The 18,546-nt window shown below is 40.0% G+C and overlaps 2 protein-coding genes across 2 annotated transcripts; one reads left to right on the plus strand and one right to left on the minus strand.

Moving 5' to 3' along the window:
* The first annotated feature begins 6,466 nt into the window (after positions 1 to 6,466).
* Positions 6,467 to 11,403, plus strand: LOC118380121 (chloride intracellular channel protein 2-like). Its single transcript, XM_035767118.2, has 6 exons — positions 6,467 to 6,770; positions 8,362 to 8,471; positions 9,021 to 9,146; positions 9,233 to 9,336; positions 9,619 to 9,800; positions 10,354 to 11,403. Exons 1-6 carry the CDS (start codon positions 6,717 to 6,719, stop codon positions 10,513 to 10,515), a joined length of 738 nt encoding a protein of 245 aa, XP_035623011.1. The 5' UTR covers positions 6,467 to 6,716; the 3' UTR covers positions 10,516 to 11,403.
* LOC118384042 (uncharacterized) lies at positions 11,307 to 17,401 on the minus strand. Its single transcript, XM_052511953.1, has 4 exons — positions 13,451 to 17,401; positions 12,800 to 12,931; positions 12,570 to 12,610; positions 11,307 to 12,445 (listed from the first exon to the last, which is right to left on the minus strand). Exons 1-4 carry the CDS (start codon positions 13,551 to 13,553, stop codon positions 12,332 to 12,334), a joined length of 390 nt encoding a protein of 129 aa, XP_052367913.1. The 5' UTR covers positions 13,554 to 17,401; the 3' UTR covers positions 11,307 to 12,331.
* Between the last annotated feature and the right edge of the window lie 1,145 nt (positions 17,402 to 18,546).

Genomic DNA, 18,546 nt, shown 5'->3' on the forward strand with positions numbered 1-18,546 from the left:
CATGTACAGGGTTGATTCAGACTGTTTAATAGTCACATGTACAGGGTTGATTCAGACTGTTTAATAGTCACATGTACAGGGTTGATTCAGACTGTTTAATAGTCACATGTACAGGGTTGATTCAGACTGTTTAATGGTCACATGTACAGGGTTGATTCAGACTGTTTAATAGTCACATGTACAGGGTTGATTCAGACTGTTTAATAGTCACATGTACAGGGTTGATTCAGACTGTTTAATAGTCACAAGTACAGGATTGCAGGTGTGATTGCAGGATACAATGAAAATCTTAGGCTCCTAGTTCCAACGTGCAGGACTAAGTGACCATTGGGGGAGTGAGGGGGGGGGTGACCATAAGGGGAGCAGCATGACCATTTGGGGAGTGAAGGGGGGCGACCATAGGGGGAGCAGCATGACCATTGGGGGAGTGAAGGGGGGGGTGACCATTGGGGGAGCAGCATGACCATTGAGGGGTGGGGGGACCAAGTAAAATAAAAACAAGACACATTTTTATTTTAAAAACTTATACATATTAACAACTACAACAGTGATTCATGTTTTGGGGTGGGGGGAGCAGCAGGTAAGGTAGGTTATTGTTGAGGGGGGGTGTCCACATTTATCAATACATGTCAAACAGCATACTGTATGCACACATACAGTAAAAATGCAAACATACTGTAAATATATTTCGCATATGCTACTGTATTTGTAGTACTGTACTTTATGTTAGATCAATTTTACGGAATGGGGTTCCTTAAGGAATCGGACTATGGTTGATAAGATCACTCTGATGTAATGGAAGATCGCAGGGTTTTCAATCATCTGTTGTTGGATTTCACAATGGCAGCCTCCTGTTCGTCTGTAAATAGACGTGTTCTACCACCACGTGATGGTCGTCTTTCAGTTCTACAAAAACAAAATAGCATACAGTACACAAGATAAACATGTTACAAAATAGTATAGATCCCAATTTCATACATGAAACATTGACTTTAATTCCCCTTCCAGTACGTATTGGAATCTACATTCTTTACTGTGCTTTGTTCTCCAAACACCGGAGTATTCACCGGGGTCCTTTTTATCCAAAACAAAGGTCTGATTGTAAGTGAACATTTAAGCAATTAGTGTTTGCACATGTGAAGAGTGAAAGTGATCAATTGGTCATTGAGCTTAGCTTGTTGAACAGTATTGCTTTTCATTTGCACACATGAAATTTGAGTTTGTGTGTTGTGTTTTGCCAAATGTTTGTTGTAGAATTGCAATCTGAGGGTAAGGCAAAACATGTGCCAGTAGTACTCCAGATTTGGTGTCTGGTTCTGCTAAAAGTTGCAGGTCTGTGTCAGTGTGTCTCATGGGCCAGTTCTAGTGTGTAAACATTTGAGGAAAACTGTTATAGAGATATGGCTGATCTATCTTCCTGAGATAGGCCTTTCCTTTTCCTTTGCTCTGAGGAAAGGGAAGAGAGAGGTCAATGGCAAGTAACACATTTCCAGACAGCTCTGCATTTTTCAGTAACACTTCAGATCTCACAGGTCATTCTCACAATGTTTTTGTTAATACTGATTTCATTGCTCCATATGTTTGTGACTTACCTGCTGTTTCCCCTTTTCTTTTGCTGGTGAAATAAAAAGATGAACTAGGAAAAGTACATTACCCGAAGAAAAGTTGCATGTCAGCTGTCTAAAAGTAAAAGGGGATGAAAGTAAATAATAAGTAATATTTTGAATAACAGTAGTGTTCCTGCAAAACTCATTCATAAATATTGTCTTTTAATAGACAGGACTATTCAAAGCAACTTAAATGCACACCTGTATGTTCAATAGATGTGACCAGCGTGGTAACCAAACCTACCATGTTTCAACTGAGCTATCAGCACCACTCAGCGCAGTTGTCATAGCAACCAAACATTGATAAATATAACTAGGAAACTCAGTATGTAGGTTCACCATTGCACCAAGTGGAGTGAGGAATGGCACAGTGTTATCAGTGAGAGTTGACTGTCTTGGATAAGAGCAGATAGCAAGTTGTTTATGGTGTAGGTCATCACATTTAGGAATGGCACTCAAGTGTTTTATTATGAACCCTCCCAAACACAAACTCCCTCCTTGTCTCTAGAGGTCAAACAAGACCAAGAGGAGTCACCCTCTTGGACATTCCTACTGTAATGGACTGATCCAGTAATTCTAATGGAATTCATAAGGGCTCGGGTAGATACACATCACTGCTGATCCTATTGAGAAACCCTATTCATCCCACATTTCCACCCTTTCCCTCACCACTTTATGATTCAGTTCCTTTAACATGACAAGTGATCCTGCATACATACCACTGAAATCCAGAACACCTCCCAAGGAGTGTCACTACGATGATTAAGTCCTCTAGGGAACTCCCACTATGTCTACTACACACTTAGAAACAAGGTGCTATCTAGAACCTAAAAGGGTTCTTCGGAAACCCTTTTATCTTTGATTGTATTGTGGAGCTGGGTGGACTGGAGAATACCGGACATCAATACTTAATGGGAGTACTGGGAGGGGTGAGAAGAGCGTGTGTAAGAGATGAGGGCCGTGATATCCGACTCCAACTAATGTGGGTCATTTCTGATTGAGACGTTGATGAGATTTCAATCTATATTCACCCATTTAAAAAGACAGTCAGATGTTTGTTGACATCCCAATGTGTTATCACTATGCTTTCCACCATCCAAAAGAACAACCAAATTCCAATGGAAAAAAAACAGGTAAGATTTTTGGTTTAGTTGTCACCTACTGTAATGGACTATCATAGCACTTTCAACCATTTAAAAGCACCACAAAGTTCAAATGGGAATATAATGTCAGATATTTTGTATTTATACAACAAGTTCATGTGTTATTACTGTGCTGAATCTAATAGCCCAACCAAATTCCCTGGATTTTATTTGATATTACATGAACAGTACATAGCGCGATTGATCAATGCTGTGTGTCTCCTGTCCCCTCCTGTCTCAGCCTCCAGTATTTATGCTGCAGTAGTTTGTGTCGGGGGGCTAGGGTCAGTTTGTTATATCTGGAGTACTTCTCCTGTCCTATTCGGTGTCCTGTGTGAATCTAAGTGTGCGTTCTCTAATTCTCTCCTTTCTTTCTCTCTCTCGGAGGACCTGAGCCCTAGGACCATGCCCCAGGACTACCTGACATGATGACTCCTTGCTGTCCCCAGTCCACCTGGCCATGCTGCTGCTCCAGTTTCAACTGACCTGAGCCCTAGGACCATGACCCAGGACTACCTGACATGATGGCTCCTTGCTGTCCCCAGTCCACCTGGCCAAGCTGCTGCTCCAGTTTCAACTGTTCTGCCTTACTATTATTCGACCATGCTGGTCATTTATGAACATTTGAACATCTTGGCCATGTTCTGTTATAATCTCCACCCGGCACAGCCAGAAGAGGACGGGCCACACCACATATGCTCTCTCTAATTCTCTCTTTCTTTCTCTCTCTCGGAGGATCTGAGCCCTAGGACCGTGCCCCAGGACTACCTGACATGATGACTCCTTGCTGTCCCCGGTCCACCTGACTGTGCTGCTGCTCCAGTTTCAACTGTTCTGCCTTGTTATTATTCAACCATGCTGGTCATTTATGAACATTTGAACATCTTGGCCATGTTCTGTTATAATCTCCACCCGGCACAGCCAGAAGAGGACTGGCCACCCCACATAGCCTGGTTCCTCTCTAGGTTTCTTCCTAGGTTTTGACCTTTCTAGGGAGTTTTTCCTAGCCACCGTGCTTCTACACCTTCATTGCTTGCTGTTTGGTGTTTTAGGCTGGGTTTCTGTACAGCACTTTGAGATATCAGCTGATGTACGAAGGGATATATAAATAAATTTGATTTGATTTGATTTGATTCAAGAGTCTGCACAGATATTTATATTGTGAAGATCCCCACAGACCTGCGACCTTTACATGCCATCTTGAACATGCACACGTTCTATGATTGCATAAGAAAACATTTATAGTTACATTAACCTCAAAATGTGGTCATGGATGAGTTACTCATTTTCAGGTTGAATAAAGTCTGTTACATTAGTTTGTAAGATGTCCTTAACTTTAGCCTATCTACTGTATTAAAAAATACATATTGAAATGTGTTAGGTTGACAACACAAGCAAATATCAACATTTAAAGTAGATCTACTGCTTGGATAGTTTCAGCAACCATCACTCGTGTTCCAATGGCACGTTGTGTTAGCTAATCCAAGTTTATAATTTTAAAAGGCTAATTGATCATTAGAAAACCCTTTTGCAATTATGTTAGCACAGCTGAAAACTGCTGTACTGATTAAAGAAGCAATAAAACTGGCCTTCTTTCGACTAGTTGAGTATCTGGAGAAACAGTGGGTTCAATTACAGGCTCAAAATGGTCAGAAACAAAAACCTTTCTTCTGATACTCATCAGTCTATTCTTGTTCTGAGAAATGAAGGCTATTCCATGTGAGAAATTGCCAAGAAACTGAATATCGCCTTCCGGGTGGCGGATTGGTTTAAGGCACTACATCGCAGTGCTAGCTGTGCCACCAGAGATTCTGGGTTTGCGCCCAGGCTCTGTCGTAACCAGCCGCGACCGGGAGGTCCGTGGGGCGACGCACAATTGGCCTAGCGTCATCTGGGTTAGGGAGGGCTTGGCCGGTAGGGATATCCTTGTCTCATCACGCACCAGCACCTCCTGTGGCGGGCCGGGCGCAGTGCAGGCTAACCAAGGTTGCCAGGTACACGGTGTTGGGGGAGAAAAAGGGGTAAAAAATTATTATAATAATAAAATAAAAAAACAACCTCTGAATTGCATAGCGCCACATTCAAATAATATTACTAAAAATATTTATATTCATGAAATCACAAGTGCAATATTGCAAAACACAGCTTAGCATTTTGTTAATTCACCTGTCGTCTCAGATTTTGAAAATATGCTTTACAGCGAAAGTAATCCAAGCGTTTTTTAAAGTTTATCGATCTCTCAACAAAATATTATGTACACTTAGCATCAAGTAGCTTGGTCACAAAAATCAGAAAAGCAATCAAATTAATAATTGACCTTTGATGGTCTTCAGATGTTTTCACTCACGAGATCCCAGTTACACAATAAATGTTCCCTTTGTTCCATAAAGATTATTTATATATCCAAAATACCTCCGTTTGTTTGGAGTGTTATGTTCAGAAATCCACAGGAAAGAGCGGTCACGACAATGCAGACAAATTCCAAATAATATCCATAATGTCCACAGAAACATGTCAAACGTTTTTTATAATCAATCCTCAGGTTGTTTTTAAAATATATAATCGATAATATATCAACCGTAACTGTCTTTATCAGTAGGAGAGGGAGAGGCAATGGCTACCCAAACTCTGTCGCGCGAGCAAAACTCGTGCGAACACCTGACGCAATGTTATCTTTCTCGCTAATTTTTCAAAATAAAAGCCTGAAACTATGTCTAAAGACTGTTGACACCTTGAGGAAGCGATAGGAAAAGGAATCTGGTTGATATCCCTTTAAATGGAGCGAAGGCAGGCTATGGAACATGGAGCTTTCAAAATAGAAGCCACTTCCTGGTTTGATTTTCCACAGGTTTCGCCTGCAATGTCAGTTCTGTTATACTCACAGGCAATATTTTTGACAGTTTTGGAAACTTTAGAGTGTTTTCTATCCTAATCTGTCAATTATATGCATATTCTAGCATCTGGTCCTGAGAAATAGCCCGTTAACTTTGGGAACGTTATTTTTCCAAACATAAAAATAGTGCCCCCTAGCTTCAAGAGGTTAAACCCTTTCCGTTTCCTTACAGTTCCTGACACTCATCTGCTCCATGCCCTCACCCAGGGGACGTAGGCTGGTGGTTCTCCCATCATGACGTAATAACCCTGACCTTCCCCTCCCATGTGACTCACCAAGCACCAACATTTCCCACAAACACCCATGTGGTTTCACTAAAATCATGCGGGCCAGTATCTACTGCCTGGCCAGGTATTATGCATTCCTGACATATTCTAAATGTAATTCAATAAATGCTTTATCACACATTTTTCCAGGGAGGGAATACAGCTGTGTTGATGTTGGTAGATGTTAGTTTTATATTTAGGCAATTAACCGTGTAAAGGTTATGGGACATATTGGGCAATTAAAAAAAATTGGTCAGAAATCCTAACACAGCATAAATAATATGTCATGTTTATTTGTGTCTCATGCATCTCGTCACAAGATATCCTCAGTGAGAGTTAACTAATGAGCACAACACGTTCTTACTTTGATATGATGGTTTTATGTCACATGGTGAAACTATATTTCTACATTGTTTGATTAACCATTATTAACTGACAAGTACTAGGACCTATTTTAGGCTCTCCTCATAGAGAGAGCTTGGCACTGTGTTTATATGAGAGAGGACCACACCCATCCTCAGGGCCCTCCCCCTCATCCTACGTTTAAAATGTGTTCAGAGTGATAGCCTCAAGGAGCCCACAAACAAAACGTCCCAGCTACAAGGGTCTTACACTGCCTCCTAAGATCCATATATAAACCAGCACACTAGAGCACAGAGATATATAGAAGACTCAAGGGAAGAGTGACGTTTTACATCCGTGGACTTGGAGTCTTCAGAGTTAACAGGTTTGTTTTGCTGAGACCTGAGGACACTTGTTGGAGAAGCATTTCTGAACTTTGCACAACACAGCACAGCTTTTGAAAAGAATGGCGCAACGACAGAACTCCGACAAAGACCCGACTATTGAACTCTTCATAAAGGTCAGTATTTTGTTCATCCTTTAGTTTAGAATAAGAAAGTAATAATTTGTATTAATTCTAACATAGTCTATGCATATAATTTCAACAATATATTATATTATTATTATATTAATATGTGAAAAGATGGAAATCGTGTGATGATTGTAATACAGAAAAACATACCGCAAAATTGTTTCATGTGAAAGCTAATGAAATGTACAAGATGTAATGTAAAGCTTCAGTCACTTCAGCCATAGCCTCTATTTCACAGAATGGCTCAATGCTTGTAGTGTTGGGTTAGGTAAACACTGGCATCTGAGCAAGATTTCATGTTCACTTAACAGCACTCTGAGAGTGTGTGTGTGTGTGTTTTTTTTATTTTACTTGCCTAGTTACCTTTATTTAACTAGGCAAGTCAGTTAAGAACAAATTCTTATTTTCAATGACAGCCTAGGAACAGTGGGTTAACTGCCTGTTCAGGGGCAGAACGACAGATTTGTACCTTGTCAGCTCGGTGATTTGAACTTGCAACCTTCCGGTTACTAGTCCAACACTCTAACTACTAGGGTACCCTGCCACCCTGTGTGTGTGTGTGTATGTGTGTGTGTGTGTGTGTGTGTGTGTGTGTGTGTGTGTGTGTGTGTGTGTGTGTGTGTGTGTGTGTGTGTGTGTGTGTGTGTGTGTGTGTGTGTGTGTGTGTGTGTGTGTGTGTGTGTGTGTGGGTGTGTGTGTGTGAGAGTGAGGGTGTGTCAGTGAGAGTGAGGGTGGACTTTATCACTGTGTAATGACACCAGACACTGGAGGCCACCTTATCACCACATGCCCTAGAGGAGCAGGCGGCACACTGGGAACGCGTGCCCCCCCCACACACACACACACACACACACACATGCTCTAACACACATGCACATTCTGAAAACTGAAATAAGATTGCAAATAAGCAGATATGGACTGTATCTTTGTAAAGTCATATACGTACAGCACATAATGGTACATATTTGAAGCACACACATACACACACACACACACACACACACACACACACACACACGCAGAGAACCATCCCATTTGTTTATCCATACCAGAGGTAGAGTAGCGTTGGTGGGTCAGTAATCAGACTCTGTGCAATAGGTGGGTACTGAGGAGAGCCCATGTCAATTTCTGTAAGCTTCCTCTCCAACTCAATGCCTGCTTTTCCTCTCAAGTAGCAGTTCCTAAAATAACCCAGCCAGTCCCAACACTACAAGTGCGTGTATTTGTGTCTTTGATCATGAGATGAATATGAATTGCATGATAGGGCAGGAGATCAGGACTTACTATAATAGATAACATGGACAATGTCAACATCAACCATTGGAATTTGAATAGGGCTCCCTATCTTATGTGTGACCATGAGTCTTCGGTGTTTGAGGAGTTATCGTATATTTCTGTCTGTGAAATAAACTACCACTAAACTAGCCTGGTCCCAGATGTGTTAATATTGTTTTGCCAACTACTATGGTCATTGTTTGGTGTGACAATGACCCTAGGAGTTGGCAAGACAGCACAAACAGATTTGGCAACAGGCTATAACTAAACCTAAACTAAAAAAATAATGCTGCTTGTCTTTCAGGCTGGCCACGATGGAGAGAACATGGGCAACTGCCCTTTCTGCCAGAGGCTCTTCATGGTCCTGTGGCTAAAAGGAGTCAAGTTCACCGTGACAACCGTCGACATGAGGAAGTAAGCCCCCGCCTCCCTGGCTTCCCGCCCTTCCAATTCCTGTTCATCTGTTTAAAGGTCGCTCACACAGGGCTCTATAAAGAGTTCAGCAAGAACAAGGATGTTTTTCAGAAACCAAACTGTTTAATGGGGTGTGATACAGAGGTGATAGAGGGCGGGGCTTGAAAAACTAAAACATTTGCAGAAAGGAGAAAGAGCTCTGTGTAGAATTGAACAAACACCTTTTCTTAATCTATCCCCTTTCTTGTGTAAATTTCTCAGGCCCATTACCGGTGAGCAAATAGGATCAGGAAACATTGAAAGGATGCTGATAATTGAGTGATTGAGTAGCCACTCCCATGCCAGTGTGTTTTACTTACTGAATCATAGATTGCTGGAATCATGGCTTGATAACCTTTGTGTTCGTTGTGACTGTGTCAATTAATGATTAAGCATGGTATCTGTTGAAATAAAAGCTGGAATGATCCCATATATGACCATGTCTACTCCCTTTCCTTTTTCCTGCCCGTTGCCAACCTCTCCACCCAACCCTGCCCTGGTACACTCTAGAAAACCAGCAGAGCTGAAGGATTTGGCACCTGGGACCAACCCTCCGTTCCTCCTGTACAACGGCACCCTCAAGACGGACTTTATCAAGATCGAGGAGTTTCTGGAACAGACATTGGCCCCTCCCAGGTAAAGTATTATTATGTTAAAGAAAAAGTGAATGGCACTAACCTTCTTCAAACAAACTCATACTCCTCTCGTCCCACTCCCTTCAGGTATCCACACCTTAGCCCACTCAGCAAAGAGTCCTTTGACGTGGGCGCTGACATTTTCGCCAAGTTTTCCGCTTTCATTAAGAATAGACCAGCCAACAGTACTTGTAAGTAAAGTTTCAGTCAGTCCACATTCATGTTTTAGATTAGACAATGTCTTATGAGGCAATGGAAAATATGACAATTAAATATACTAATGGAATTCCAACAATGCCCATGATTCAGTTATTAAAGCACACAGGCAATGGCGTATGCCTTAATGAAATGCTGGTTTGATGGGAATTTTAGGGCCCAGCCCAAGCCTGAAAGTGCTTTTTTTATCCATAAGGAATATATCCAAAGCTCCAGACCTGTCTGACATACATGCCTGTGTCTCTCTAAACCCATAGTCCATGAGAAGGCGCTGCTGCGGGAGTTCAAGCGTCTGGATCTCTACCTGACCTCCCCCATCCCTGAAGAGATTAACCAAAACTCCAGAGAAAACATCCTTGTCTCCAAGAGGAAGTTCCTGGATGGCAACCATCTCACCCTGGCAGACTGCAACCTGCTGCCCAAGCTGCATGTCATCAAGGTGAAACAAATAGGCATATGGCATAAAATGTGTAAGTCGCTCTGGATAAGAGCGTCTGCTAAATGACTTAAATGTAAATGTAAATGTGATTATTTTCTGGTATTAGGCATGTCTTATGACTATACTACACAACCTATGCAATGACAGGTCCCATCCTTACTTTCTAATCCTTACTTTTTAATCATTTTGGGGTGGCAGGTAGCCTAGTGGTTCGAGCGTTGGGCCAGTAACTGAAAGGTTGCTAGATCGAATCTCCGAGCTGACAGTGTAAAAATCTGAACAAGGCAGTTAACTCACTGTTCCCTGGTAGGCAGTCATTGTAAATAAGAATTTGTTCTTAACTGACTTGCCTAGTTAAATAAAGGTTCAATTTAAATAAACTTTTAAAAATCCTAGGAGAAGTACAACTCCATGTTGAACCATTGGGAACATTCTCTGCACATATTCTCTATTCTCCATTACTTTAATAGTGTAATATGACTATTGTTGTTTATAGTGTCTCACAATTCAACTGTTTTGGTTTGGTTTTATTTGGTTTGGTTTTATTTGATAGATTGCTGCCAAGAAGTACTGTGACTTTGACATCCCGGTCCAGTTCACTGGTGTATGGAGGTACCTGAACAATGCCTACGAGAGGGAGGAGTTCAGTCAGACCTGCCCTGCCAACATCGAGATCGAGAAGGCTTACCTGGACGTAGCCAATAAGAGGCTGTAAACCTATAAACAATCTTTAGCCAACAATTACACAACCATTACACAACTATTACACAACATTTCCTCTTTTACTGTTACCATGGAAATGGTAAGCCATTCACAAAACATGAAGGAATTTTGGGAGGGGCCAGCAATCATTATTGAAATATCTCATGTCAAATGTTTAAAAATCAACATTTATAAATTCCTGTGTGAGGATGCAGATAGGCATTCTAGAAATCAAAGTTCACAAAGAGACCCCCTCCTGCTTAATGTGCATTAGGTTAATTTAGCACTAGGGCATGCACAAGATGAACAACAATGCCATATGTTTTACAGAGTGTGTAAGAGTAGGCTGCTACAGTAACAAAGGTCTATGTATGAAGACAAGTACAGACTATTTATTTCATGTAATTATACTGGCAAATTTCATTATATGCCACACTAAATAGGCCAAGTGTGCAATTTGACTGTTTATCTAATTTAGTGAGTTTCTTTGTCCATAGTGTAAATATATATTTCTTACCTTGTTGTTTATTATGACCTGCACACCCATACTATAAGAATATATGAGTGTATTCTAATTATGTTTATGTGTGATTGAAACTAGTGATACAAAACCTATTGTTGATAGTTACCATTACCACTCATAATATTGAGCTCTCACCAACAACACTGCAGTCAATTAGCATGTAAATAAGTTTAGGTATCAGGAAAATATGTTTTACCATAATACAATACACCTGTTCAAACTATGATGTGAAAGAAAATGTCTGACCCTTGAGTGTGTATGTATGTTTGTTTGTATATATGTGTGTGTGTGTGTGTGTGTGTGTGTGTGTGTGTGTGTGTGTGTGTGTGTGTGTGTGTGTGTGTGTGTGTGTGTGTGTGTGTGTGTGTGTGTGTGTGTGTGTGTTGATCATTTCAAAGCATCCCATATACAGTATATGCAGTCAGTGATTTATGTGGTATGATTACACAAAATATGTATTTACTGTGCATTTCTAAATTAGTCAACTAAAATATAGTTGAAGTCTAATTTTAGTGTTTAATGTTGTTGACTTTATTCTGCTTCCAAGCATTGGTTCGAGGCATATACGTTGTGTATTTGTATAGAAATTGATATGCAATCTTACACAGTGTTGGTCTCTCAAAAACAAAGTTGTTCCGTTCAATCCACACGATATATTTAATTTTATTGTCAGCCAGTCTCAACGCAAGGCCCTTTTCAACCGGATTAAAAAATATATTTTCATAAATAATTGAGTCTAGGGTTATAAGTATAAACATTGTGTTGGGGACGTACGTTTAATATGTAATAAGGGACAGCTTGTTGTCCAGGCATCGTCGAAACGTCTCTTATCCTCCTTCACCACACAGCTTCTAGTTGGTCACACAGTATTTCCAGAAGCATGCTATCCAGGAAAGAAAGCGACAAAGATAGACACATGTCAAGATTCTGTGCATCAATTCTGCCTTCACGAGTCCTAACATGTTACATCACCTACTGTTTGTATCCTGCTAGGCTATACCCACAGGTCACAGACGTTAATTCAACGTCTATTCCACATTAGTTCAATAAACAACATTGCTTCAACCACTGTGTGCCCAATGGGTAGTTACTCCATGTCACCTTCGACGAGACAGTCCTTAGTTAAACATCCTTACCAAACACTTTATTGCATTGTAAATATGCCAGCATATATATGGTATTTTCTTAAGTTGTTGACGCCATACTGTGCTTTCAATTGTCCTCAGCAAACACCTGCTCTTACTATGATCATAAGGAACACATAAGGAAAGGTGTTGGACAGAGTCGGTTCAGGGTAACGTTGATTTTACTCACCTCTCTTGTTATTTTTCGGCAAGTTCTGCTCTGAACGAAGGAAGCCCTGAGAGCGAAGCTTGTCGGCTGCAGCGAGCTTCAACACCACCACCTTCAGATCATCAACCTAAAAAAACAGACAGAAAATATTTTATTACACATTGATCCATATAGAATGTAATAGAATAGAACAGGTTCACCAGAGGGTTCTTTTGTATCACACAGTCAATAGAAATGTCTAGCACACTTACCATGTTGACAAATTTATCCTGCTGCACAGAATCTTTAGCTCCTGAAGGAAAATTGAGAAAATAAACCCAGTAAATATAGACCTCATCACGTTATATGGGTGACTAGCTGCTTAGAATAAAACCAACTGTCCTTTTGACTAACTTGTCTGCATATGGCAAAGAGTCATGGGATATCAGAACATTCACGTCCAATCCTTGGTATCTTCATTGAAGGTTTCGTCTCTCCTCACCTGCTTTATTCCATGTATCCCTGACTCCATCGCGCTGCAGCAGGAGAGGGTAGAGATTCTTCACCTCTCTTTGGTCAGTCAATTCAGTGTTCTCTCCATCCTCCACCTCTGCCACCCACTGCTGGATCAGCACTGCTCAGACCAAACAGCTCTCAATAATCAAACAGTATTATCTCAGTACTGAGATTCACACCATTGCTGAAAGTTCCAGTAAACCCATTGTCATGTTACTCAAAACTGACATCATGTAGTAACCAAAAAAGTTTTTTTATTTTATTAGTTTAACACATTTTTGGTTACCACATGATTCCATATGCGTTATTTCATAGTTTTGATGTCTTCACTATTATTCTAAAATGTAGAAAATAGTAAAAATAAAGAAAAACCCTTGAATGAGTAACTGTGTCCAAACTTTTGACATGGTTGTAGATAATGAACTGAGACTTTCAGAGTTCAACATTGCCCTCACAACATTATGCATAGGGATCTAAGAAAGAATACAATAAATCTAAACACTATAAATGATACCAAGAAAAGATGAGACATCTTACAGCATGTCTCATAAGAAAGGTTCAGCTAGATATGCCCTAAAATAGAACATCATAGACATGGTCAGATCAAAAGAATTCAAAGACACCACAGATTGCCTACCTTCTTGGGGTTCCAAGCTTGTGTCTGGATACAGTGGTAGAGCATGCGTCCGTCTGGCAGGGCAAATAACAGCTAAAAAGTAGAACAGTGCTAAGGACAGCATGATGACAATAGCTTATGTGGCTCTGTACTGCACTACTTTATCTTGACTAGGAACTTCACTTTTATATCTTACTCGACCATCCATCACGACGGGATCGATACATCGTCATGTCACCCAGTCTCAGTCTTAATGGTTTGGACGTGATGGGCCCATCATCATGAACACAATTCAGGGGGCTCTGTCAAAGCAACTGGGGCCTATCTCTGCTTGTTGAGAGGGCCCTACAAATGTTTCCTCTCCAATAGCAATCAGTGGCCAGTCAGCAACCTCAAATTCTTTATATGTGACTGAAAATGTTTCTTGTTCTAATGGGTTGTTCATCCTACCCCAGACAACACGGTGGAACAACATGTATCACTGTTCTGATCAAGGCCCCTTTTAAGCACAGAGACTCTTTAGAAATATGTTGTGGTTTCTTTGTTTATTTTCTTTGTCTTACCCTCTCAGAAAAAAAGAGTATGGTTAGGGTACAGTATTGTTCCCCGGGGTATAAAACCACACCCTTCATTAGCATATTTCCCAGCATGCTGTATTGCTAGTTTTTTAAATTTTTTTATAATTCAACATGTTTGTTTTTAGATGCACATTGTGTGTTTTTGCATGTACATTGATTGATTGATAGATTGATCTTATGTTACACAAAGACAAAAAACATTATTTTTCAAATTACTAATCCAATCTATTAGTAATTATTGCACCTGTTATACTGAGATAGTTGTTCCTGTTTAAATGGTTTAGCTAATCTCATTTAGAAACTGATACTGTGGCAGATGCTAAATGCATGTTGTGGGTGATTAAAGGGATTTCTTCACTTCAAACAGGAATAAATATAACTTTGCAAACCAGCATAATGTAATTTAACTGATTTCAGATTACTGTGTTGGGATAAAACTAGACTGTTAAAGTATGGCTTTATGATATGTGTAATGTATTGTCATAAAAGGTTCTATGATAAAATATTAATTTAGGCACTTGGTGAAGGCTACAGGACTGAAAGCCATTGAATGCAACAACCATGTTTCATCCCCTGAGGCAGTGGTTCCCAAACTGTTTCGGTTACTGTACCACCAAATGAATTTTACTCTGGATGGAGTACTCCTGAAGTACCCTCTCACCTGCATTTTAGTACCCCAAGTTGGGAACCACTGCTCTAAAGTATACTATTGGCTCTTAATGGTATGAACTGCGAGGGTACAATTAGGTACCTATAACTAAAGGTACAATGGACATACCTTACAGGGTTCCACTAAAGTGACAAGCATTTGTACCCCTTTAAGTAACAGTTGTCTACATCATTTTGTGTTTAGAGACCATCATTCGGTAAGCTTCAGGGAAATCGCTCACTCGGTAGTCTTCAGCCATTTCTCATTGTCCTAACATGAAGCAACACCCAATTACTGGCAAAGATAATTGTGTGCCCTGCTTTTCTAATGTCAGTTTATATGGGAAGTCATTTGAATGTTGTACATAAATAAATAAATATTGTTGTATATGCATTTGCAAAACTATCCAATCATTTACATTTCACACATAACCTTGATCATACATAACCTTGTGATCCGTAGAAAATAGAACACTAAAGTTCAAAGGGGCACAAAGAATGACATAGGGTGGTGTGTCATTGCTCTGAGTTTTAGCGGTCTCTTTGTCAAAATGAAAGGTTTCTAATAAACAGGAAATAGGAGTATGATCAAAAGGCCCCGACTGTTGTGAGTGATTGATAAGGTTATCATAAGCCTGTCTGCACAGGTTTCTGTTGAAATTACTGTTGAAAGCAATCTGGTGTCTCGCAAAACATCACAGGTGTCAAACTCCACGGGTCCGAGTGGCTGCGGGTTTGAGCTCCCCCCTTGTACTTCATTGATGAATTAAGGTCACTGATTAGTAAGGAGCTCCCCACACCTGGTTGTCTAGAGCTTAATTGAAAGGAAAAAACAAAATGAATTAGTTTGAGTTTGACACACCTGGTGTACATCATCTCAACTGCTCATTCTTAGGTAAAACATTTTGCTGAAAAAAATGTGCTGAAAGTAAGAACATCCTATTGTGGTTCTCAATTTCAAAATAAAAACCATGTATGATGTGTCAAAGTCTAATTTCAATGTAAGGCTATATAAAATAAAATGTTATATGACGAGTTATGTCCTCCATGTAAGTTTGTACCATGGCTTTGAATCTGGTTTGCATCAAGATAACTGGAATTTGATATATTCAACACATAGTTTAAGTTGACATAAGACATAATTTTTCGCTTTTTTGTGTGCTTTTTATCTCCCCACCACAGAGATGAGCTGTCAATGATAAGTGAGTCACATGACTTCAGAACCAGGAAGTGGGTGATGAACCCTGAGATGATCCCAGGCAGTGTTTCCTTGTTGTATATAACTTTTTTTTAACCAGTTGTAGGTAGGGTATATTGTCATTATGGAGACACCTTTTTCCAACCCATCTTCCATAAAACATATTAATACACTAGAACTGATGCACATCAAGAAATAATGGAGACAAAGCACTGGAAAAAGACGTTGGGCATTACATAAATTCGCTCGGAGGTGGTTAAAACTGCATTCTAATGTCGACTGCTTAATTTGAAAGAAAACGGTATCAAGCGAAGTGCTTTATGCATGTTCAGTTATTCGGTCTCGGGTGCTGCCCGAATGGAAATTTAAAGTTATGGGGAAAAGGCCTCAATGAGACTGACATTAGGCTAAATGTGAAGAATTATACATTTGCCTCTGTTGGCCATCAAGTAGCCTTAATGTATATGCCATTGTAGGCTACCATTTGATACAATAAATATGTTGAAATGACGATATCACTGGAGTCATTGCAAATCAATTTGTGGCACTGGTGTAGCCTACCTGGAGCTGGCAAACTAATTTAATAAATATAGCCTATAACTTCAGTTTATTGTTGCTGTAACCTTGTGTTACTATGCAATTATTAATGGACATGTTTGGTTAATTAAATTTGAAATTTTCAAAGCTCTATCGCAATTGCCGATCAGTTGATAGAAAGCATCAGCTTGACGTTAACGTCAGATTAGGTTACAGGTAAAAACCAATTCTAAAAAGTAAACACTGGCTGTTGTTGACAAGTATATTCAGTTCATATACATATTATTAATATTTAATTCAGTGATTGAAATTATTACCCCATCCTCAGTAACTTATTCCAGCAGGCTATTGATAAACACAAGCACTTCTTACCTCTTCATCACCTCGCTATTCATGATGAATAAATTAGTCTGTTAATTTGAACTAAGCAAACTGCTAAATCGTTCAGTTTACACTTGCCTCATGTCTAGGCTACTGTAGACTATCTGAAATTAGATGTAGGCCTATCAGGGGCTATAGTCTACCTGCTTTTATCAAAGCAAACCATGGAAAAATTGAATTACAATCATAAACCAAGATTTTAGTCTGTAGCCCATGCCTATTGGAAGGATAAATCAATCTGCAAATGGGCCATTTGTAGTCTTAACATTTGGCACATAATAACAGCACAATTGCCAGAAAATAGCCTACATTCGTTTTTTTAAGTTCATCCAAGTTTTTCTTGCTCATAGATTGAGATCTGTCGGGTGTATCTACAGTTATGCACATGTGCAAAGTGGATTTATTTACAATTATAAACCTGGTTCGAGCCCTGAATGCTGATTGGCTGAAAGCCGTGGTATATTTAAGCAATTAGGCCCGAGGTGGTGAGGTATATGGCCAATATACCACGGCTACGGGCTGTTATTAGTCACGATGCAACGCAAAGTGCCTATGTACAGCCCTTAGCCGTAGTATATTGGCCATATCTCACAAACCCCTGAGGGACCTTACTGCTACTATAAACTGGTTCCCAACGTAATTAGAGCAGTAAAAATAAATGTTTTGTCATATCTGTGGTATACGGTCTGATATAAGACGGCTGTCAGCCAATCAGCATTCAGGGTTCGAACCACCCAGTTTATAACAGACCATATACCAGGGGTATGACAAAAGATTACTTTTTACCGTTATAATTACATTGCTAACCAGATTATAATAGCAATAAGGTACCCCCAGGGTTTGCGGTATATGGCCAATATACCACGGCTAACAGCTGTATCCAGGCACTCCGAGTTGCGTCATGCTTAAAGAACAGCCCTTAGCCGTGGTATATTAGCCATATACCATACCCCCTTGTGCAAATGATCTGGTGAGTTTAATGAGAGCGATTATCTTTTCTCTTGCCACATATTGAAATTCCTTTATATCTTGCAATAATTATTATTTTGAGGAAACCAACATTTAGCTTCTAACGTCGTTACAAGTTACTATGATATTCTTTCTTAGTTGGCTCGATAATGTTATAGAAAAAAAGTTTTATTGTATAAATATGGCCTCCTCTCGCTGTGAAAAAATTAATTGGGATAGTTTAAGCCTTTTGGGCTAGTGGTCATTGGGCTAGAAATATTTGCTTGACCTGGCAACCGTGATCCCAGTGAGTAAGTAGTAGATTTGTGTAAGTACAGAGGGATAGGCCATTAAGTGTTTTGAGCTTCAGTAAGGTTGGCTTCTTAGCTTTCATACCAATGGTTATCAACTGTATTGCAGAAATGGAACATAAATCACAGAAAATAGATGTTGGCGGTGGCAGCTGCAGAGAAGTATTTGGGTAAACGAGATTTGACTTCTGAAGAGTTACAGGGTGTGTTGAGTGGGGGTGCCCCATCCTTCCAGGCCATAGGCATGGTGCGGGAGAAAATAGAGTCAAAATAGTGGAATGGGGTAGCAGGTTTTTTAATGAGTGTAGGTGTGGCAGCTGCAGTGAAGTACCTGGGTGTATGAGATTTTACCGCAGAAGAGTTACAAGATGTTTTGAGATTCTTTATGAAATAGCGGTATATAGGTGTATGGTTGGTTGGTGTGCAATTTTATTACCCCCCCATTTTATTTTTTTGTATCACAAATGTAAAGTGATTGAACACAGTAGGTGGCGGCATTCACAAACAAGGTGTGAG

The sequence above is a fragment of the Oncorhynchus keta genome, chromosome 4 (genome assembly GCF_023373465.1).
Source record: "Oncorhynchus keta strain PuntledgeMale-10-30-2019 chromosome 4, Oket_V2, whole genome shotgun sequence".
Lineage (NCBI taxonomy): Eukaryota > Metazoa > Chordata > Actinopteri > Salmoniformes > Salmonidae > Oncorhynchus > Oncorhynchus keta.